The 24,214-nt window shown below is 43.1% G+C and overlaps 1 protein-coding gene across 2 annotated transcripts in view; it reads right to left on the bottom strand.

Annotated features, from left to right (window-relative positions):
* The window catches only part of LATS2 (large tumor suppressor kinase 2), a 123,794-nt gene that overhangs the window by 38,663 nt on the left and 60,917 nt on the right, over positions 1-24,214 (bottom strand). For both annotated transcript variants that reach the window (XM_086935207.1, XM_086935206.1), the window contains exon 3: positions 1,542-1,674. In XM_086935207.1, coding sequence (XP_086791333.1) covers positions 1,542-1,674 — 133 coding nt within the window. The remainder of the gene's footprint in view (positions 1-1,541; positions 1,675-24,214) is intronic.

Here is a 24,214-nt window from a genome sequence, read left to right as displayed (position 1 = left end):
TCGCTCAGTCACTCAGAATAAACAGTGGGGACGTTTTCAATAAGCATTTACTGAACTAGCATCATTCTAGTGTAAAATAGGGGTGCTCAAATAACCATAAGACAAGATATAAATGATTATAAGCACCAACAGAGTAAAAGGATGGTAGATTTCTACCATAGTGCTAAAACCATGAATACAGGCAGGTATAAAAATACATTACAGTAATAATGCGTACTCCTATGATGCAACCCTAACTAGATGTACTTAAGTGTACTTTGCATGTATGTAGGTGTAGAGCCAAGATTTGCTCTAGGATAAGGTCAACCCCATTACATGAAGTGAGAGACTGTGGGACCCGGTCTTGGTCTCGAGATGGACACCCGCGAGGGGTGTCAGACCACTGCCAGCTGGAGAGTCTACGGGCAGGAACCTCAACATCTTGCGACAGCGTGGCAGCATGGAAGTCCTTTTTCTTCTCTCCCTTCCTCAGCAAAGATATGGTGTTTATGTATATCCAAAGTGGTACCCTCGGGGGATCTACTTTTCTGTGTCATTTTGGACTTAGGATGACGGAAATAATGACCCTTATACATAGTTATTATGCAGGAGATGGTAGTCCTGCTGAGTTTCCAAGAATCCTCATGCATAATGAATGAGGTTAGTTTTCAGGGAAAACCCCACGTCCTGTTAGCAGTACCGTAACAAGGTAAAAGGTCAGTCCCAAGAACCGTTATGTAGTGTAATGGCAGGGGAAATATAGGTGAGAGGTTAGGTTGCTACCTGAGCCTATATTGGGGTGCCCGTATGGAACATAACACTAGTCAGAGACCACATGGTCATGTTTATTTATTTCATGTTAAAGCTAACAGGTTTGCCTTATTGATTATTAAATTCTCATACCCTCTTAGTTGAATTTGAGAAGGGGGGCATCCTGTTTTGATTATAGGAATTCGGTCCTGCATGGCTTACCTACTATGTATGTTATGCGTTGCCTTCAGGATGTGCAAAGTGTAGCTGCCACATGTTAGTTAATTTATCTCAGTGCGCTTCTGGCAAATCCCAGTTGGAATTCTTCCACAGGTTAGCAGTGAATACACGGATCGCTTAAAGACACTTTGCATGGGGTACAAGTCTTTTGCTGGCATGGATCTGAAGTATCTCAAATCTTGGCTGCATTCCTATGCACCCTCTCACATGCTTTGCTATTCTTATCGTGCACTTCTGGTGGGGCCCATGTTCCATTGCACCAGAGCATGCAGGCACTCTTTCCTGGTTCTTGATCCTATCTCCAGTACTGCAGAGGTAAAAGACTCTCCCCATGTGAGTGGTGGGCCTTTAAGAGTGCACAGTGAAGCACATAAAAGAGGACTGATTGGTATTGCCAATGCTTGTTATAGAAATCAGTTTCCAAACACATCTCCGTGTAAAATTTCTTTAAATTCATAGTGACAGAATGGCCAGTCTTGCACTGCTGGTGTGATACTGGGAAACAGCTCTTGTGTTAAATAAGAGACAGTAGAAATAATGTTCATTGAACACAAACTGGAAGGTGAGCTCACCTGGAGAGGTTTGCTTGATGACTCGTACTATCTGCTCATTTCTCGGGTCCAGGTAACCCATCTTGCTGATGTATTCCAGCGCGGCGGCAATATTCCTGCTGCTAGTCTGTTTGAGTGCTCTGATGGCCATCTCCTGTAAGCAAACCAAATACACTGTCAAAAGCATTCTAACTTTCATAAGGATCATTCAATGTGTGTCTTATGTTATACCGTATCACCATTTCTATTTCTTCAAATTAATTTATCATAGTATACTGTGTAGAATGCATGTAAGAGCATTACATCTGTTGGATGTTCCTTTCCGTGTAAAATGCTTATCAGGATATAACCCAGGGGTGTCCACACTGAAATACATGATTTCTTTCAAAGTAATTTTTCAGGCACCCCGTAAACCCAGCAATCTGACCCTGTTAACAAAATTAACAACTACCTCTGAGGCGTGGGTAACTTCATCACACATACTTCAATACGTGAGCCTTTTTGTTTGGTTTTGACCTGGTATCTGCCCTTGCAACTATACCTGTTACATTTTGGGTCATCTCCATATAGAAGTTAGTCATGATCACGATCCTGTATTCGTACCCTCATGGGGTGCACGAAAGATTTTATGCATAATAATAATCCACATTTGTAAAGCGCACAATCACCCGTAAGGGGGCTGGGGGCTGTCGGGAGGATTAAGCTAGCTATTGCCCAGAGTTACATGGTGCTGGACTAATCTGCTGCTGGCACCGGGATCGGACCGTGATCCCCAGATTCCGGAGTCAGTCGCCCTAGCCGCGGAGCCACACCTCTTCCCCAATGGGGGCTCAAGCTTCGAAACGATGTCAGTTACAGACTACATGTGTTCATGAAAGCATGGGGTTGGATCACAAAACATTCTTGACTGGTGTGATGTTATCTCCCTGCTTGTAACATAAGAGGGTGGTTTGTGCAAACACCTGTCACCACTGTATCAGGAAAGCAGGTTGTGGTAATGTGTGACCAGAATGCCCGAGTATATTTCTTGGGTAGCTTTTTGTTGTGGTGATGATTTGTTCTGTTGCCTTTTTAATGTTGTTTTTGTACTGCACTATTGCAGTGTGATGTTGCTATATTGTAGTTGTCCAGGTGCATTCTGTTTTAACTATTTTGTTGTGTTGAGCCCTGTTATGTTTTAACTGTGTTATTTTGCTTTGTGTACATTATAGTGATACATTCTTTCATTTACTCTAGAGATGTCAACAAACGCTGCTTCATTTCCATCCAAAAGCTGTGCATGCATTTAATGAACCAGTGATCAGAAACCATTCACCACTGGTAGTAGCAAGGTGGCAAAATATTGCTACTCCAGCTCTTCAACTATAAAAGACACCAGTAAGCCAAAACAGTGGCAGAGTTGTGACTTAAATGAGTACTTGCAGTGGTCAGCTGATGTGATACGCCCCATTTTGACTCATACCAGCAATTGGTGGAAGAGAACCCTGGACCTATTGTCATCAGGCCACCACATGCTCACCCAAGCAACACATATACAGAAACTGTGTATGTATTACTCAGAAATGCACCATTATCTAAAGTGTACCGATCAAATACATTAGTAAGTCCATTTACAACAGTGCATAACACTGCCCAGTGCTTAGAATTGGCTTCAGCCTTGTGGACTGCACGATATCTCATGTAAACATTGCACAAATGCCCCGTTGGGGCAACATGGCTTGTGTGTATGCCTGTGTGGGTCTGTGTTCTGTCTGTTGATCTCTAAGCCCTTCCTGGCAGGTGGAAGTACCGCTTGTTATTACAGGTACCCTATGGGAAGTTCATCCTACAGCAGCGGCCGGTGCAGGTAAGCGTGGTGGGGCGAGGCCGGAGGGGGGAGTCAACAGACGACGGAATAGGGAAAAATTAATAAACAAATCCTATTCCATTTTTTGTTGACATCGACTCCACCCTGCCTTGCCCTGGCCCACAGCGCTCACCTGCACCGGCCTCTGCTGCCTTTAAAAAAAAAATTGAGGAAACTACTTATCAAATTGTTCTCAAAGTCTGAACTTTCACAGACTGCAAGAGGGAAACGTACTTGCGACCGAGACACTAGAAATAATGGAACAGGAAGCCATGTACAATGGCGTTAGGGTGTAACAGTTCCTGACATATTTCTGCTTTAGTCGCCCTGGTTCTTTAATAAAAATGTGTAGTCCTAGTCTCTCACCACACAAATGTCACTGCCTCTTCGACTCCCACAGCCTGCCTCTTTTCCACTTGGCCTTTACTTTACAAATGTTACTTTTCGATCGTAGGTGAACAGACAACTTTATATAATATTTCAGCGGAATGTGCTCATTGTTAAACATTCTCGTTGAATTTTGACAATGATCCCAAATATAAGCTGGATGCAGAGTACAATTCACACTCTGACAGAAGGTAAATAATACCTACAATCTGAGAGAAACTTTATGTTTCTCTAAATGGAGGGCGAGCTTCGCAAGTTTTACTCTTCATGACTCATCCTATGTTGGTTGTTGTGCGATGTGCACAAACATTTTAACATCACTAAGAACCAAAACTCTGCCTTTGGCAGCGATTGGAATTTAATCACCGAAAACCCTGACATTCTTTTTTTCTGTTTAGGGTCCTTTTCAGACGAAAAGTCAAGGGTAATAATTTCTCTGTTCAATAGAAGACATTTTGAAAAGCGGAAAGAAAGTGGAATTTCCTCTAATTTTTCCTCTGAATTTTCAAAATACAAATTGCCAACTTCTAGGAGTGGTTGGGGTGCGTCTGATCTCAGAGGTGACTAAAATCTAAGAACCTTCCATGGTTTAAGAGTCACTTGTACCTAAATATATGGCGTCTGTGCCTAAAATTGCTATGTGATCTAGTGTAACGGCGTCTTGAAAATAATACTTTTTGGTACATTTTATGGTCATTTATATACTTATTGTAAATATGTTGTCTGTATTGGGCTGGGCTGCAGAGCAAACAGAATTATAGATGGGTAGCTGTAAATAACAGGTTTGTGTTCTATGTGACAACAAATAAACAACAAGATTGAAGCTCAAGTTATTTATGATGTCACTTGGAACCCTGCAGTCAAAAACTTCAAGTTATTGACAATTACCGTTTTTCAATTTTATGTTATGCATGCCCCCATCAAATTCTCTCGCATGCATAAGTGATTCTCTGATTGAACTGCACTGCATAAGAGCAGTCATGGGGAAACCACGAATAACATGGCCTGGTCTCTTTAAGGCCTTTATCTCTAAAACAACACTTATAATAACTTTTGCCTGCTAACCGCCCATCCATCGCCAGAAACTAGAATCCTCATTAGTGCTGTACCTCTCTCAAATCCACAAAATATACAAACAAATGCACTAGGTCCAGCACAAGCACACCCACACCTGAACTGGGAACAGCACATTAGGCTTCATACCAGTGGTGGCTACCCAGGCCTCCATTCCAAAGGTGGACAGAGACCCCAAGCAAGCAGGTGCAGTGAGTGACTGTCGACGCCTGCAGTGGCATGACTAAGGACCTCGAGGACCCATGGTCAACCGTCACCAAAGGCGTACTGACTATTCAGTCAGAACCAATTTACAAGTCCATAAAAGGAATGACAAGTCGGATCAGTTTCGCCACTACCACCTGTGCACAATCACAAAAGCTCTCACATCTTCCATGAAAAACATTAACAAGATTAAACCCTGAACCTTCATTGCCATTCTGTCCTGATAGCATTAGAAACCCTAATTCCTAGATTCAAAATACAAAATGTGTACTGTCTGGAGGCGAATAGTATTTAAGCTACATATCCCTCCACATGATCTCCAAGTACTTGAGCAAACACCCACAAACGTTGCCAGCAACAACCGGTCAATCAGCAGTGCACCTACTATCTATTCTCAAAAAAGTGCAATCTTTTTTTAACAGAGATAGCGGGTCACAGCTTCCAAAGGAGGATCTCATCACAAAGGCGAATTTTACATGCACTTACTCTTACCGAATGCCCTGAAGGGCAATGTGATAATATATCTTTATCGTACAGCCTAACTTTACGCTCTCCTACCTCACTCTTGACGGGGTATATGGCATATGATATAAGCTTAGCCTTACCCCACATCTTAATACGAATTGCATGGTATCTGTTTCTCATATATATTGTCTCACACAATCACAGCCACACTATTATCTACCTCATAACGGCTTTGTTCTTAGAAAGGTTAACACTTTGTTAAGCCAAAACCTTACCATTGCCTACCTCACCTTGGCGGGGAATATCGGCATATGATATAAGCTTAGCCTTACCCCACCTATTATTGCGAATTGCACATGTGTTCTTGTTTACATATATATTGTCACTTAATCATATTCATTCTATTATATACCTCATATCTGTTTGTTTCTTGTAACGTTAACACTTGTGTTAGTTAACTATTCTGATGTTAAACGCTCTGATACCCACGGGTCTTGTTTGCGCTATATAAAACTCTACAATAAATAAATAAATACATGTGTAAATTTAGCCTTACACTTTGAAGTACATTTACCAATTTTCTATTTACCATTTATGAGTGTAAATTTACTACAAAGTGTAGACTTACAAGTTTCCACCCACTGAAGCCGGGGCGTGGAATCTAATTTATGAGTGTTATATTACTACTTGTAATGTTTCACATGTAGGCAGATATTTCCACAGGAGGAGCAGAGATTTTCCTGTGATAAAGTATAGGGAAAAGCATAAAAAAATAGGAAACTTTGAAAAACATTAGCAAAAAACTGTCTGTTAAATGTGGATTTAAAATAATTGTACACATTTATTTTAAATGTAGAACAAAATAAAACTGCTACAGCACTAATAACTTAGTTAAGAAATAATTATTTAATCCATTTGACTTTATTATTTTGAATGAAAGATTTTTTAAACAATTTCTTTAAATCCCACTCAAAGTAAAATGTTTACATTTATTTATTATACAATGAAAGTTACTAAATGTTATGTATTATGTGTATTTTCTTACTTCACATTTTCAAGTTATATATTTTTTTTTATTTTTTTTAAAAATTTTTGGAAGACCTTTATTGACAAGAAGGTAAACATACAAGCATAAGCACAGCCCGAAGGCTCCAAAATACAATACAGGCCAATAAGGCAAGTCCATCAGGATCAAAGACAGGAGCATTGTGGTCTAATTTTAAATTTAAAGTCTGAAGGATAGTTGGCATCAGGATAGCAAAAACAAACCATCGGTTCCGAGTACGTGCAAACAGGATTGAACAGTATGCTATGCAGAATGTCGCCAGAACCACTTATCGCCACAGTTAGAAATCGTCAGGGAAAGGGCGCAGATTAGGAAGCAAAGCGAACCACAGTTGATACTCAAAACACAATGGTCCACCTCCAAATGGCTACGAATATATCCAGTCCGCAATGTTACACAGTGGGCACCCTTCCAGATCACGCAAAACCCAATCCCACTAAAGAAATGATATAAGAGAAAAGACAAGAAGGAAGAAAAGTAGGGCCATAGAGACAAAGAAACACAAAAAAACACGTTGCACCCCAACCCCCCACCCTGCATGCAGAGGAAGGCCACGGCCCCCCCCCCCATAGGCATGCTTGGTACCCCAGAAAACCCACAAGAGGGAATGTAGAAAAAGACTCGGTCAAAAATGGGCCATAGAACCGAAGGAGAAAATAACCCACCCCACCCCGCACGTTGAAGAGGCTACGGCCCACCCCCCTACTGACGTGCCTATCACCCCAAAAGTCCCAATGAAAGGGAAGAAACGGGGGGAAAGTCATGGATACCAAATTCCCCCCCCCCCCCCCCCCCCACCTACACCTTCTGGCTCAGGCTCGAGTACAAAAGACCCATAAATCACCAAACAGCAAAAGGCGGCATAGCACAGATCAGAAAACGTCCACAGCACAGTTGCAACCCTGATATCCATCCTGCAAACCAAGAAAAAGAAGTTCACCCCTGGCCCGTCTTAACCCTGCCATCAATACGTGGACTCAAATATGCCGCAGCACAGTACAACCCCAAAAAGACAGAGTAGGCATGTGAACCAGTCAGATCCAACGTCCTGGGAAACTCCATCATCTGGGGACCAAGATGACTGCAAGTCCAAAAGCAGAGGCGCTGCGGGAAGGCACCGGGCCAATCTTTCAAGCCACAACACAGTACAAGCTGCTTAAGGTGGGTGGGCAAAGGAGCAGCGTAGAAATGGCGATCCAGATGCTTGCCGTCGTCAGGCCCCAATGTCTCCTGCATACAGTCAATCCGCTGTGTCACGTCCTCAACAATAGGCAGGTCCTCCCACGGACCCTTCTGTAGGCATGCAACAGGTACAGTCGGTGGGGAAACACTTGCGGCAGCCATCTGCCTCGGACCATCCAAGTCCCCAGCAATAGATGAGGCTAACATGGCGTCCAGTTTACGCCCGAGTTTCCTGGACTCCCTTTCCCAGGCAAGGCGTAGGGAACCCCAAGCAACAATAAGATCTCGAACTGTGGGTTCCATAGCGCTCGTCTAGCACAAACTCGCTTGCACTCAGTGAATTATCTGCCCCATCCAGCGCCAGCAGCACACACAGTCGCATCCGATCACAAGGTGAGCTGTGGAAGTGACAAACGGGTGGCCACCGCACAGAGCAAGCAGTTGCGACCGGCCATTCCGCAGTGGCAGTAGAAAGCACTTCATTCGAGGGCGACTGGTAGGGAGAGCATGCAGTGGCCACGCTGGGCTGCATAAGGCACATCAACATCGGTAGTTCCGCCGGCAGCATATCATATTGCTGATCTCTATAGTGCTCGGACTCACAAAGGAAAGCAGGTCTGCGCCATGTCCACAAGTCCGTATAGAGTTGCACCCGGTCCAAAATGGCGCCCCTCCGCCCGTCCAGCTGATACAACAAGCAGCCCCAGGACAAAGGAAAAGTCTTACTGGCCGATGGTGGTAAACCTTCAAATGCGGCCGCTTCCTCGGCAGCGCTAATCCGGCACAGCCGCCCAAGCAGATGAAATGCCGCCCCTCGCGATTCCAAGCGTCGGGGGTCCCGACCCGTAGAGCACCGCCCTCTAGTGAACTCCGTCACCGGCCGCAGTCTCCGGCTCCTCGGACTGCAAACGAGCTCAGTCCCGGTCCGGGCGGAGAGGATCAGAAAGGAGGGTTGCAGAGCACCTCTAGACTTGGGAGTTGCATTAAATCGGTCCTCGCCTCTTCAGAAGTCGCAGCAGGTCGACCCCGAGCCTGTGCAGCAGGATGTGTGAAGGATGATTGCCGTGGCGAGCGGAGCTCACAAACTAGGCGGCCATCTCGCTTCGCGCTCGGCCACGCCCCCCCAAGTTATATTTATTTTTAAATTAAAGTTATTAAAATATTTTATATGAAATCAAACATTTTTATGTTTATTTTTTTGCATTAAATTAAATGTACGTATATTTTTTAAAGTTTAAAAACATAAATTTAACATTATTTTAGGTCCCTCCATTATTTTCTTGGGGAGGGTGTATAAGTACCTGTGAGTGGCCAAGTGTGGTGCTGGACGTACTCTAGATCAGAGTAAAGTACATTTACAACTGTTTTGGGTCCTATTTGACAGTCATAACTTTAGATCTGCAGTTTACGAAAAGGAATGGGCTTACTCGTTTGTGGGGAGGTGTATGTCCATTCCTAATCCCCTTTCCAGACCTCCCTTAACTCCTCCAGAATTTCCTCCTGTTTAGTCATATGCATTTCCCAGTCGCTCCCCCACCCCTCTCATATTTACTACTAAAACATAGGCATATGTGCAGAGGTCTCCTCAGTCGCAGCGGAGAGCTCTTCACAGAACAGATCAAAGAGGCGGAGGCATAGACCTCTGCACGTAGGTTAGTAAATAGCATTTCGTAGTATGCTTAGTAGTACTATTGTAGTACTAATAAATATACTCAGTGAATAATTTGCAAAAAATAAGTGCTCTCTGTCAGGTCAGGAGGAATTACTCCTGTTAGCACCACCTGAAACAGAACCAACTATTAACCACGAAATTGAGGAGAGGATGTGGTGTAAAGGCCAGAGCTGCTGACTTCAGAGCTGGGGAACCAGGTTGGAGTCTCGGCGTCTGCTCAACATTCTGTGATTTTGCACAAATCATTTAATCTCCCCGTAAATGAATGTGTCCTTAACTGGTGCTCATGAAAAGCGCTGGTGTTGTTGATAATGTGCCGGTGCTGAGCACCGGAAACCACCGGCTCAAATTAAGCCCTGAATATACTACAAAATGCAGTTTGTGAATAGGCCCTGTGAGTTAGCTGTAACCCGTTTTGCTATTTATTCACGGAATCGGTCAAGACAATTCTTCTAAAGCTCACGCTTCCCAGAGCACGAGAACTGCTTCAATACCAAACCCATTGATAAATGTCTTAACAAGCAGAAACACCCCCCCCATTACTTTTCCAGTACACTTTTCTTCACCCATAGAATTGTATCCATATTTCTTCTGACAGTATAGCGTTATGGCGTGGAATTACATGGCCTGGTGCTCAACTTGTAAAAAAAAAAGCACAAGAACAGAGGGCACAGCATTTTTGTTTAGGGGCTGAATGCCTGGATTGTTTAACACCAAGTCTGCTAGTGAAGAACGAGTCTGGGTGCACAAATTTAGCACCAGCTGGGCTTGTTTCTGTTCTAGCATGGCGTCATTCATCCACAGAATCATCACCATGTTTCCTCTCCTTCATTTATCTAAGTATTTGGCTTCATGGCCCTTTCCAGCAGTTGTCCTGAGACCAGCTTCCTGCACACCACCCTTCGCCTCTGTTCTGTACCCCGAGTTACCTCCCCATTACCCAATTATCTCCTCTACCTCCAGCCACCCCAAAAATGAAAGAATACAGCACCACCACGAATACCTTCATCGTGTCACTGACAAATATGAATGCTGGTGAACTGCACCCTCAGTGAGCCAGCGATCAGATGGCCAGGAATGTCGCTAATGCTGCAGGAAGCCACATCACAATGGCGGCAGGGCGCAGCAGTTCCTTTCACATTTCATGCTCCGCCACCGGATTCCTTTCGGGAAGTGGGCGCGTTGCTTGTCCATTCATAAAGTCCACCTCCATTGGGCAGAAGTCACGCGACACTGCAGAGCAGCATTATTTTAGGTTTTTTATTAAGAGCCATCGCCTTGTTTCATGAGTGTACCCTTGATTGGGTTTTAGTAGCCCTGTTGCTAGGCTTCTGAATTATTAGCAAAGTATTGTAGGAGTATCTACAGGGCAGATATAAGTCCAATGTTAAAATGTTTTGTTTCTATGTAGGTTTTACACCTTTTAATGTGTTTCATCAATCATGCTGTACCCCAAAAGTGTCTCTAGCGTTCAAGTCGGTCATAAATGTAACAAATCAATTCTTTTCGGAGATTCAAGGCACGCGTTCCCCATTGACATGGCCCCGATGCATTTTAAAACCATCGACAATCCTTTTTTGGATTGGCAATAGAGCAACCATTGATAAAGCACTTTAGGGATATATTCTCAATTAATTTATAGTGCAGTTCTTTGATATCTCCAGATAAACCGATAAGTTCCCAACTCCTTACTACTGTCCTTTCATTATCTTCAATGGGTATAAAAAAATGACCCATTGTCCAAGTCTGCGCTGAGTGCGTCAAAGTGGGTACAATGTGATTCCAGCACCGCACAGGCACAGACCCCAAGTGATTACTTGCCTTGATCCCTCATGAAGCATATCTACCACCGTAATATTACGTGCTTTTGTATAGAGTTTGCTACCAATGGTAAGGTCCTTTAATGCTTTTGGAATGCAGGCGCCTTTGGAAATTCTGGGGAACTTGCTGACCAGAGTCAAACTGTTCTAACCCTCTAGCCTCGTTCATGCCACTTGATCTTCCTTCTCAGTTAGATCACCATTTACAGTATTTTACTAAAACTAGTTACGCACACCTGCCCAACTTTCCTACCAATATTGGTATCTGCTTCCCATTTAGGCCAAGCCCATTACTCTTCCATTTTCTACCCTCTCCGCATCCCACCAAGGAAGAGGAGTAGTTGCATAGACTGGACCAGAGGCATGCAATGTCTTATTATATTGACCGCATAGGGCCAGGCAGAGTGGATGGTCAGCCCACTGTAGGCTTTGCAGATGCCAAGAAGGGTAAAGCGGCGAGCAAGTCCACCATTTAGCGTTGGGTCATTCTTTGCATTAAGATCTGTTATCCGATTGCAAGGAAAGAACCTCAGGCTAGCAATCAAGCCTGCGCTACCCGGGTCATGGCTGCCCTACGCCTCTCGCCAGAGGCATCCAGAAAAGTTTACATCTCCCGGGTGGCGACCTCCTCATCCTTGCACACTTTTGGTCAACTTTACTGCCTCACACCTCAAGCCCTCAGCGACTGATAGTTTGCCAGGTCTGTGTTGCATGATTTCCTTGGTTAATCAGCACTACTCCATTCAACCTCCAGAAGGAAGCTGGATTCACCAGAAGAAAAATTCCTTCCTGTAATGATATTTCTGATTGATACATTATCTTCCTGCAGATTCCTGGACACCCTTTCTCTTCCCAGGATGAGTTAGCGCCATGATTAATAAGATCGCAAGTTATGCACATGTATCATGTGTTGTATTTAACACTGCCACCAATGCTCTATTGGCTCCTCTCTGCACGCCACGATGGGGCATGGAAAAAGTACCAGGAACTTACACCAGTATGCCAGTTATTGTCTTATATACGTATATATTATCACAACCCAGGAAGCAAAGTTGTGGCTTCGTCTTCACTGTGCCAACTCAGGACACTGGAGAGCTACTTTTGAGGAGAAGGGTTCCGGATCCAGTCTTATGCCTTGAAAATATTCATAAGATGAGGAATCTGTGGGAAGATATAGCCATCAGAAGAGTTATTGCTGGTAAAAATATACCGTCTAGCTCCACCATCTGACCATATCCATTTTACTCTGCTATTAAATAATCAAGAGTTGATTGCCATAGTCCAATCAATATTGGACAATGGCAACGCCCTTCTGGCCGTTGTTAGTGAAACACTCATTGCCAAGCTTTAAGTTGTCCAAAATACTGCTGCAAGCCTGGTGCTCAACCGCCCGGCAGGTACCGCTTTGGCGCCACTGCTGAAAGAACTACACTGGCTGCCTGTGAGGAAACGCGCATATTTCAAAATCTGTTGCCTCACATACAATGCCCTAAAGGGAAAAGGTCCACGGTATCTTCAGAAAAGAATACAAGCATATGACCCTAGTAGCAATTTAAGATCTAGTTCAAAAGCTCTGCTGTGCATCCCTCGCATATGTCTTACACGCAGTGGGGGTAAGGCTTTCTCCTATCTCGATCCTGTGTACTGAAACAGGATCCCTACCCATGTCCGTGCCTGTACTAAATATTGTAAATTCAGGAAACTACTGAAAGCTCACTAATTTTAATACATGCGCTCGCAATTTGGTAGTTGACCCGCAAGCAGCGCCGAGATGCCCTAGGATGATTTGTGCGCTATATCAAGTACATTTAACATAACATAAGATAACAGTCTATTCATGGGTGTAAAGAGTACACATCTGAAACCGTTTTTCCTAACACATCCCTTCTAAACCTACCCTTGGGTCTGGAGGAAAAGCATGAAATGTCTTAGAATTAATGCTGGTGTGTATCTTCCTAATTAAACAGTCATTGGTGTTCCCCTTTAACTATCAGGCAGACATTGAAAAGGGGGAAATACAAGATTGAGGGGATAGAGCAGCCAGAAATCTAAGCATCACTCTAAATTATGAACTATTGATACATAGCTGTCCATGGAGGTCCAGCAGCTTTTTATTTTTGGCCCTTCATGTGTTCAACCTGCTCATCTCTAGCCAAGACTGAAAGCTGTTGGCAATCATCTAGATTTCTGTAACTGTTCATGTCTTAGACTGCCACTAAAGTCAGTCACATGCCTGCAAAGACAACACCATTTTGTTAGATGCCAACCTGATTCCATGGGTTCACACCTCCGTCACTGGAAATAATTTCATCTGGTTGACTGTCAAAGATGAGATAGGATGGGATAGTGTCTCTACACTTGGAGAATTCACAGATATCTGTATTGGGGTCCTGGGGAAATCCACCAGACCTGACCAGGGCTTAAGTGGCTGCGACATGTAGACCCTTTGTGCAGATGATGTACTGGACCCATATTTTATCACCATTTGACATCCCTCCTGTTTTTAACCTTACCCAGGTAGCCGTAAACTTTTTTTACCAGGAGACTTGAGGTTATTTAAAACTTCCTAAACACATCCCACTGGAATATTCCCTTAGAAGAGCTCCTTCCCTCACGAGGTTGAGCCCACCCAGAAACACGAGGGGCTCGGGTGAGGATTCGATGATAAAGCATGCCACTGGAATATTCTAGTGGGAAAGAGTCTTTTAAAATAATTCCTAGGTCAGGAGAGGCATCCTTCCAGCTCCATTCCCCTTTTGTTTGTTAGCATTTACGTTGAGAAGTTGAGTGGACCCACTCTAATACTTCTACCTTCCCCTTCATGATGATTGATGTCAATATCAACATCCATTTTAAGGGCCCATTCAATATGTCTAAACGCTAAGTTGGTTTTACCTGATCTAAAAAATACCACCGTACAACACAAACTACGAAAGTAAGTTCAGCTACCTCAACCAAACTCAAACTTTAAAAGGAAGGAAATTAAGACATATGTACTGTAAAAATAAGGGTTTCACTGTCTCTACATACTATGTTAAAATAAAATGCAAAAATATAGTGATAAGATATTTTAGCCCTTTACAGAAACTTGCAAATGTTGTCAAGCCTCGGGGTGTGAAATTGAGACATATTTTTCCAATGCTATTGGACTTCAATGTGATACTCGAAAGAGGACCTTAATTTGCAAAGCATAGTAATCTTCCTAGGACATAGGATGTGTTTTCTGCCAAAAGTAATAAGGGACATAGACAAAAAGTGGCTAATGACCCAAATAATGGACTCAATCCATGCTCCACTGGGCACCGGCACAGCTCTTATTGAGCTTCTGAGACATGATTGCATTTTTGTTGTCTTCAGACAGCCTCACTGCGCCATTTTGAACTAACAGCAGCTTGTTTAATGTTGCTCCACAGGCTGTCACAGCAATCTGGTTTGCTAGTGACGGGTGGCCTAGCTTTGAATGCACCTTCCATGTGAAGGATAAGTGACAAGATTTAATGTGGTCAATGAAGTTGACAATAGGAGCCATTCTTTTTTTTTTTTTTTTTTTATTAAAAAAAAAAAATAGGAGCCATTCTTAAAGGCTCGCATATGTGGCATGAGAGAGAGTCGATTAACGAGCAACGCTTGAGGCTGAGATGGGGTTCCTTGCAAGAGTACTCTTGCTGTGGTGGTTAGGAGTTGAAAATAATAACTTCAATTTTAGTGCATTTACCTAAAGCCAATTCACTATCAATGACTTCTCGATTTTGGAGAAGATGGAATCAGAATGAGATTCACCATCATCTGCACGGATATGGATGTATAACTGGTGGGCAGGATTACGAGACTTGCAATGATCTGATCCAGTTCACATTAAGCTCATCTCTAACCACTGCCTTACAAAGCTATGGCTCACACAAAAGCAAAGGATAGACTGTCCAAGTGTTTCCTACCTAGCATATATGTTATCAGCTTTCTGCTAGGTTTATGATTAGTGGACATTGCAATTTAATGTACTTATCTTTAGAGTTTTATCTAGCACCACACTTCTGTTTTACGGTCCCTACAGAGTCAAAAGGAGCAATTAGATACAGATGCTGCAAAAAGAAATCGCAGATCTTAGCTAAGGTAGATATGTGGTGCATCTCCTATTTTGGTCTCAGTTCTTTGGCAGATTCTTTTTCTGAACTGAATCTGATTTGGTTCTGATCCTAGTCTGGGATACAAGTTCCAGACTATGGGACCCTGAACACCCACTGATCTACTGCTATGATTCAGTCATTTGAAGGATTGTTGGCTAAATTTCAAGGGCCTTATTTATGAATACCTTGCGCCGCCGGTGCGTCATTTTTAAAATGGGAAAAAGTGACGCACCGGTGGCGCAAGGCCTCCATAATAAGGCCCCAAGTTGCCAATTGTAGAATCCTTTTGGGAGTACAATACATCTTCCAAATGTTCAGGGTAGGCCTGTCAATTAATCCAATATTTCAATAGGATGCTGCAGATGATCTGTAACTTTACCCTTAACTTTGCCAGGAGCTAGTAGAGTGCATTCAATCTTAAATTGGTGTGGTCATCTTTCTGAAAACTTAGGTATAATTGGAATGCATGGTTGTGGTTGCAGCCCATCTTTTCTTGGAGACCCGTGTAACTTATATTGCAATAATCCAGACTGCCCATTTCCCTTCAGCTCCACCCATCGGTAGGTTGTGGAAATGTTTCCGTAAATGTGTGTGTTATTGTAGATTCACGCCATCGCTGACTCTGCTAATTTTGGGGAGCAAACAACAGATAGGTGTCCCATAGGATTCTCAGATTCCTTACTTTTTGAGATCTGTGGTTCGAATAAGGAAAGTGTGCTGCAGGGCGGATATTTTAACTATATGTAGCCAGTCTTCCCATCTCAAAAGCTTTCCGCGCCGCCGGTCTTAACATTCCAGAAGTGTTCAGCGCACCCCTTCTTATAGACCAGGCAAGGAACGTAATGAGCCTCGCTTGCAAAATTAGGTTATGTAGATCAGCAAAGGCTCCAAGCGGGAAACAGAGCCCACGCAGTGCCACAGTAGCGGTATGTGACCATCCACAGTGCACTACGGTTAACCGTATTATGAAACTTATAGGGTTTTATGCAAATAAAACAATATTTACCAGCAGTGCATTGGGAAAAACCTGCTGATCTACTGCAGAGCTTCTCTTCATGACAGAAGAATCTAGCCCTTCAAAGCATGTGAGTAATGTGTGTGAGGGAGCAGCATGGTGCCCCCTGATTGTTGTTCTGTGTTATTCTGTGTGTTGCTGCATTCCTCCCATGCTTGTCTTGGACCTGAAAAGGGCATGCTTGCATGCTACAGCTGGGATGCATTACCACGCTATATAAATAAATACCAGCAAGGAATACATTCCTTCTTCTGGATGCTATATACATCTTTGTGGTATGTGAGACTCATAGTTCATATATTCAGTCCAGCTTTCTTCGCATGCAGAACTGCTCAAAGGGAAAAACTTTATCAGCTAAAGCAATGAGAGACCTCTTGGTACTGTCCGCAAATGTGGGTATCGTTTGGTAACACTGACAGCCATTTTTTGCTGCTATCAAGCAATCTAGAAGATGTGCATTTTCCTGCTTCATCACATATTATCCTTAGAACAAGCAATGGCAAAGCCAATTGATCTTGGGTAAGCTATCAACCTTGTTATATTTGTTTTGTTTTGTAAAAATGTAGTATTGGGGAGTTGCCATGCCTTGACGATATAAAAAAATGGCTGAAAGCATACATATTTTTCATTTCAAAAGCAGATACTGCCTTAGTAATCCCTGGCACTGATGGAAACGATTATGTGTGCAGTTGTGCCATTAATCACAGTGAAGTTAGCCAGTGAATGAAGTTGGCTGACTTATCTCCCCATTAAGTAGTGGGTGGAAGAAAAATGTAAATGACAGACCAATGAATGAAGAGGGCAGGCTGAAATCTCTTTTAAATAAGGGCCCACTACAAACCCACTCATATGTGAACGCCAACTGAGATATCTGAAAGAAAAAATATTTTATTTCACTTTCCCCTTGCAAACTGCAAAAGGTACAGTATGTACCTCTGTGAGACCAAAATAAAGTGGTAGATGGAAATGTTCGAGTCAATGCCCTTAACCAAATAGAAATATCTTAGGGTAACAATCCATTCCATAGCTTTTTTATCTCATCTGTGCCTTTGTGGGGGTGTTAGCCATCTCCAAAAGGTTTCGAAATTGTGACACTACCCTTCTAAAGCTAAAGAGACCTAAAACAAAGTAGCAGCTGCCATTTTTAAAGGCATGATTACATTTGTGGTGTTTTGGTTGTGTCCTGCAGACAATTTAACAGGTCCACTTCCATTGAAACATATGAAGCTGACTTTGTACTTAGCACCTGAAATGTCTCTTGTTATTAGTGAAGTAACACCACACACCCAAACACATTATGAATAAATGAGTACATTGATCAAGAATGGACCGAAAGTATGTTTCCAAAATAGCAAACTGATTCAATCTTTGATCAAATACAATCAACAGAAAGCATTAAAGAAACTGTGTGTGATATCATTATTTGTCAGTGACAGTCCAACTAAACTCTCAAGCCAACTGAGGGCTTTCACAAGCTAAAGCCTAGGTAAGGAGACACAGTCTCTAGAAAGCAATCCTTGGGGGTCAGCTTCAGAGCCAGCTAAGACCATGCATAAGGTGGAGGGACACCACAAGTAAAGGAAAATTGCTAAATCTGATCTCTTCCTGAAAGCTCATGCTGCAACACATCCGCCCTAGAGTTGTACAGTTGGTCAAATCGCTGACCTGCTGCTGTAGACCACTCAGCCAGAGGCAACTTGGAAGATGAGCATGAGTGGGCCACACAAATCTCTAAGATATAACAAGGAGTCAGAGCTAGAGAGTCAGAAAACACTGGAAAAGTAAGATACGTGGATCAATGTTTACTCGTACACATAGAAAAAATACTAGAAAGGGTGTAAAATCCCACACGACATCTAGAGGGAACATCTGTTTCTAGTTTCAATTGTAGGAGGGAGAGCAAGAAAGGTCCATCTTGTAAAAATCAAGCCATGGCAGACCTTTAAACTGTGGTTAAGACTAGCCAAAACAGTAGTAAGGGTGTGCGCGGGGAGCACTCCAAATGCAATTAAACTTAAACCTTTTGAATCTACTGGTGCAGTGACTGATAAGGGTTGTCAATCCTTGGATGAAACTGGACATGTGGTGTCGCCAGAAGCAAATAAAGGATTTGACGGAGATGTAACATCACTGTACTATCCCATTTATTGAGCTTTAATCGACATGTAATCATAAAAGCATGTATCAAAATATTCCATCATTACATAAAAACCCAATCCCTAAGGTGCAATTAATAATTAATACATATGTCGACTTCTGTTAAAACTAAACATTTAAAAGCTCCATATATTATAAAAAGATTTAAAAAAACATGCACATTTCTGAGTTGGGAGGTCAAGCACATTTCTAAGCTGGGAGGTCACAGCAAGGGTAACTTCTTCTTATAGACCTAAAGGCTCGAAGAAACCAGATAACAGGTAACTAAAAAGATTTACAATACTGTACTATCAATTATAACTCAAAAGATGAGCAGCCCTATTTTTGAACACTGAGACCTGTCATAACAGTATTTTGGCAAGTGTAGATATTGGGTGCTCCCAGTGTTCAGTTGTGAATTACTTGCAGATGTTGTTATGGTCTAGTGTCCCCACCTTGCTCCATGCAGACAGGCACCTTGTTAAAAGCCTTGGGCGTTTTTTTTATCGAATCCCTTTTGTCAGGTGTATTCACCAGCTGGTTCAATGAAAGCAAGCCAAGACTAATACTCACAGAATGCAGTAGGTTATCAAAAGTAAATATGGAGCCTTGCCAATATGGAGTGAGATTTCGACCTCACTGGCAACAATCTACACTGAGGTTGGGCGCAGCGGGCAGAGTGGTTGACTCCGGGGAACGGGGGTCGCGGATTGATCCGCGGCGGCAGCTCTGCTCAGCACCATGTGACTCTGGGCAATAGCTCACTGAATCTTCTCGAAGGCCCCCAGCGCCTGGATATCCTTAGGGGTGATAAGTCACGTTTCGCAAATCTGGAATTATTATTATAGGTAATAAAGAGAGATCTTTTTATTCAAAATCTAAAGTAGGTGAGAAGAGGAGGCTGCTAGAGTAGTTGCAAGAGGTGGTTAACCAAACTTTGTGCACAGATTTAGATCTTCATTGTGGGCCAGTGTTTGTTGGTTGGGAATGGAGCCCATGCACTCAGGTCAGAACTACAAACTTGGAACCTTTCACTGATGCCCCCCAGATGATCTTAGCCTCTGTCACTGTTCACAATAGTTCTTAAATTGTGCCGCTGGCTGCAGATGATAGACACCTGCATTCATTATTCAGGACCGGGACTTATTTTTAATCATTAGACTTTGCCTCAAAGCAAGAGAAGAAAGGCAGAAAACAGAGAAAGAAGGAGGTAAAGAAAGATAGTGAACCAGTAACAAAGATGACAGTTAACCAGAAAAAGCAAGATAAAGCCAGAGGAGAATTGGGGTGGTGGAAGAAAGTTCCAAACCTAAGCAGCCTTGGTATTCAGCAACATCAGTGGCAGTAACCACAGTGGGTGCACATGGAAATATTTGTACTCTAAACAATTTTTGTTTACAAACTAAGCACTGGTTCATGCACATGCTGACTGATGGGTACGAATACTGTGCCAAACAGCGAAACGTTCATGTGAGATATTAGGAAACCTAAAGAAGACGTAAAAGGAGGCAGTAAAATGCAGCTGAGTAATAACTTTCACCAAAAGAGTGGAAAGGGACAAGTCCCCTAACCCTAACTTCTGAAATACCTTCAGGCGCTTTGAAAAATGTGCACTCTTTTCAACATCATTCTGTGATGGGAGGGTCAGGGAGTTATTAGCCACATTGGCACCCACATAAGATTATGTGCATCACTAAAGAATCACAAGCATGGTTTTTGTTAACATTTGCCAAAATGGTCACTGTTATCTTAAGCGCTTAACCGGGGCTCAGCTTAGGCTTCAGCTAGGAATCGACTCAAGATAATGCCTGTGAAACAAGGACATGCAATTGTATTCACCAATTGTGTCCTCTTTGTTGGTTTATGAACCCTACAAGAAACAAACATAGGTAAACCAATAAGTCTCGCCATCTTGACCTATTGACTTTGCCAATACTTTTTGCTGATGCTGTGCAGCATTGGGAAAAAGCAAAACATAAAAGAGTGATGACGCAGCTGTGCTTGTGTGATGACATATGCATATGGATGCGTGAACAGTGGAGGCATACTAATCAGCCAATCAAAAGGATGGCAAGGAGGCTGTTTAGGAAAGGGCCCATTTTTGGCATGGTCATCCCCACTTTTTGCCTGGTATTTGATACAATTTTGACTGAAATACACTCGGTTCCTGCTAACCAGGAACCCAGGTCCAGTGCTATTTCCCTAAAACAAGGTAACTATTAAAATGTCCCATAATTGGCAAGACGTTAACCCCTCTGTATGTCCCTAGTAAATGGTACCCATGGTACCTAAGGCATGGGTATTAAAGAGGGCCACTAAGAGTTCCAGCATGTATTGTGCCACCCCTAAGGACCCACCACCAAACTCTTGCAGACTGCCATTGCAGGCTGTGTGAAATGGTGCATCGGTAAAAACACGTCATGGCACACCCATGTGTGCCATGCCACAGACATTTGAATGCAAAACATGTAAGTCACCCCTACAGCAGGCCTTACAGCCCTATGGCAGGGTGCACTAGATTACATGTGAGAGACATGTGCTAGACTCAATACTACAAAGCCTTAGTATTCGACACCCCTGATATTTGTAGTGCCGGCCACGGGCTTCTGAGCAAAACTTTGCGCTTCAGCACTTATTGTTTTACAAATTAACCAGTCTATAATGATGTGTCCTACTCGGTAGTCAGGCTCCACAACCTGTCGATTGCCACCCACATACACTTATTCAGGTGTCATGAAATTGAATATGATTTAACTATTTGCATATTCACCTTATGTTTAAACTGCCTCCTACTGTTTCTTATTACCGAGGAATGGGGGCGCTGATTTTCCGCTTATTTAATATATCCATTGCTGCCATCAAACAGGGAATTGTAGAGGAATAGCATAGTTCCCAGGTTGAGGGTGGTCTCTGTTGAAGGATGCAAGTGGGATATGACTCAAAAGGTTTTTTAAATTGTATCAGGGTTGCATAACTGGGACACCAGTTTAGTAATATATATCATCTCTCTGGTGCAAGTAATAAAAAAGACGTGCAATGCCACTCTGTAATGGGGATAACTTGAACTGCCCTGTCTTAGTTTGCAGGCATTATCCTGCCCCAATACTTAGCTCAATCCTGGGCAAAAACAAGGATCAACCTGCCCTCTCACTGCCTCTGCAACACCATCCTGCTCCCAACCATGTGCTGCATTTCCCTTTTGTCCGCTGTCTCTGCCAGGAGATGTCTCTTTCTTCTGGCATGGAGGCGGAGATACAGATAACACTTGGATAGAGGAGTTGGCCAGCACCATGGCCATGACGCCGGATTTTAAGAGTTTTATGAGGCGAGACTTCGTGGGATGCTTGAATGGGGATAAAGTGGTAGCCTGGGCTTGTATAAGCCTCTGCCCTAAACTCTCAAAGGGCTTGTGAATAAAGTTAGAAATGTGTTCCTGTAAAAATACTGTAAAATAATCCTACATATGCAACATATCTCCAACTTTTATGAGATTCACAAAGAATCCCACAAGTACTCTTGGACAGAGCTAGACAGGGAAACCAAAAGAAGCCCTGGAAAAAATGTTCAACCCAGTACGCGCCACTTGTCTCCACCCGCTATTGCTATCTTTCCATCCATCCGTTCTCCCTCTCTCCTTTTCTCGTCTCACTCTTTTCCATCTTTGATCATTTCTCACTATCGCCCCCCCTCCCCCACGCCCCCAACACTCTTTTTCTCTTTCTTGAAGCTTTCCTATGCCTGTTGCAATTTAGCTTGGGGGCAAAGTAACACATGTACAAAGAGCATCCCTGTGCTTCAAAAACCAGACTCCAAGGGCTCCAGCACACTGGGGAAACGCCGCCGCAATAAAAGGCCTATTAGGCCTAGCTCATGGAAGTCTGGGGGACGGAGAAAAATTGCATATAACCAATTCTACAACTCAGGATGTGGACTTTACCCTTGTAAATCACTTTCAGGCCATTGTGGACAATTTTGTGCAGACATTTCATTCACTCAGGGGAATATGAAAAGAATCTTATTGCAATTGCTGCATACATGTGGGTGAGCCACTGAAAGCTCGAGCCAGACTTGAGCCATATGTTTAACTCTGGCTCAGTTAAAGGTCTTCTTGGAACCTCCAACCCCAAACGAGCTGAGCGTTCACAGGAGGCCACGTTTCTTAGAAGCTACAAATGCCAACCACGTAACATGGGGAATCAGGTTTGAATCCCGGCCAGGGCTCAGCATACTGAGAATTCCAGGAAATCTCCCTGTGTCATAAAAAATAAAAGTGTAGCATAGTTTGTCATTGTTGCCAAGAGCGTGTATGTTGGTGGGAAGCTTAACGCTATGTGAAACTGGCAAAAATAAAATGTGGATTCTGCTTGTGCCCCATGCTCTAATCTCATAGTCCAAGAATTAAGGCCAAAGCATTAATGTTTGATTTCAGAAAGTCATACCCATGTAGTGGCTGAATTCCGCAGCATGAAACCGGAAAATCTGGGTTTCATTCTGGCTTGCCTGCTTGACCAAAGTGGGCAACCTTAGGCAAAAAAATCACTACCGAGCCTCCGGTTTCTTCATTACCATCACATATTGGAGCACCTTCGAATAGATGAGTTCTGCATGAGTGCAGTACAAAAACCGAAACATCTCTTGTGGTCGATTTAGTAAACTATAATGTTGCTCTGAGTATAATAAGAATATAGCCCACATGTAGGGTACATATAACAACTGACTTGCCTCTCAGTTTGCTAATAGCATTCTCATTGTGGCAGGGGCAGGAATGTTTCTCAGTTTCTAATTAAAACACCACTTTTAATAAATACTTCTTGATGCAGAGTAATAACTTGATGTATTACAGCAAAATGCTTCCTAGTGTTAAAGAAATATTATTTTTTTTATCTTGACACCTTACCATCTTCTAACACCAGGGCTTTAAGTGGGATGAAAAAAAGTGAGGTTCCTTAAAGGGTACGTGGGCTATGTAATTAAGGGCGTGGCATAAACATGTAAGCTTATATTCTGTGCTTCCCATAGAGTGTCACCCAACCAGTATTTTGATCTCTTTCTGAGCTTTCTGTTATTGCATCCTGATGTATAACACAACCCGGCATACACCTAAAACAAAGTAGAACTTTTGGCTTTGCCAATGTTTGTCATCTGTTTAGGATAAATGAGTAACAACAATGATTTTGTTGTAAGTGCTTCATTTCTGAAACTTTGAGACTGTGAAATAAACTTTGCTAATGTATGTATCTGATATTTGTAAAGTGCAAACGAGTCACCTCTAGGGGTCTCAAGGCGCTGGGGGCCGTCAGGGAGATTAAGTGAGCTATTGCCCAGAGTCACAGGGTGCTGAGCTGCCGCAGACGATCGAACTGTGAGCCCCGCGCTCCGGAATCAGCCGCACTGGTGCTGCACCACACCTCGCCTCTGGTCTGTGGAAGGGATAGTGGTCTTCTGAATGTCTCATTCACTCCTGTTCTTCCCTTTGCACCACTTTCCTCTGCAGTCTTGTACACTCTTTTCCCCTCCACATCTTTCAAAAATCGTCTAACTCCATAGCTCACTCCTCCTTACTTTCCTCTTCAACACACTTTTTACTGTCTTCTGCTGATACTTTCTTGCATCTCCTACACTTCGCCACCTCCAAACACACAGCGCACCCTCTCACCTGTAAGCACTGCATTTTTGTGTACTTTCTTCACACACACTTGTATA

Source organism: Lissotriton vulgaris, chromosome 8 (assembly GCF_964263255.1).
Source record: "Lissotriton vulgaris chromosome 8, aLisVul1.2, whole genome shotgun sequence".
Lineage (NCBI taxonomy): Eukaryota > Metazoa > Chordata > Amphibia > Caudata > Salamandridae > Lissotriton > Lissotriton vulgaris.
This window is presented reverse-complemented; position numbering and strand designations above follow the sequence as displayed.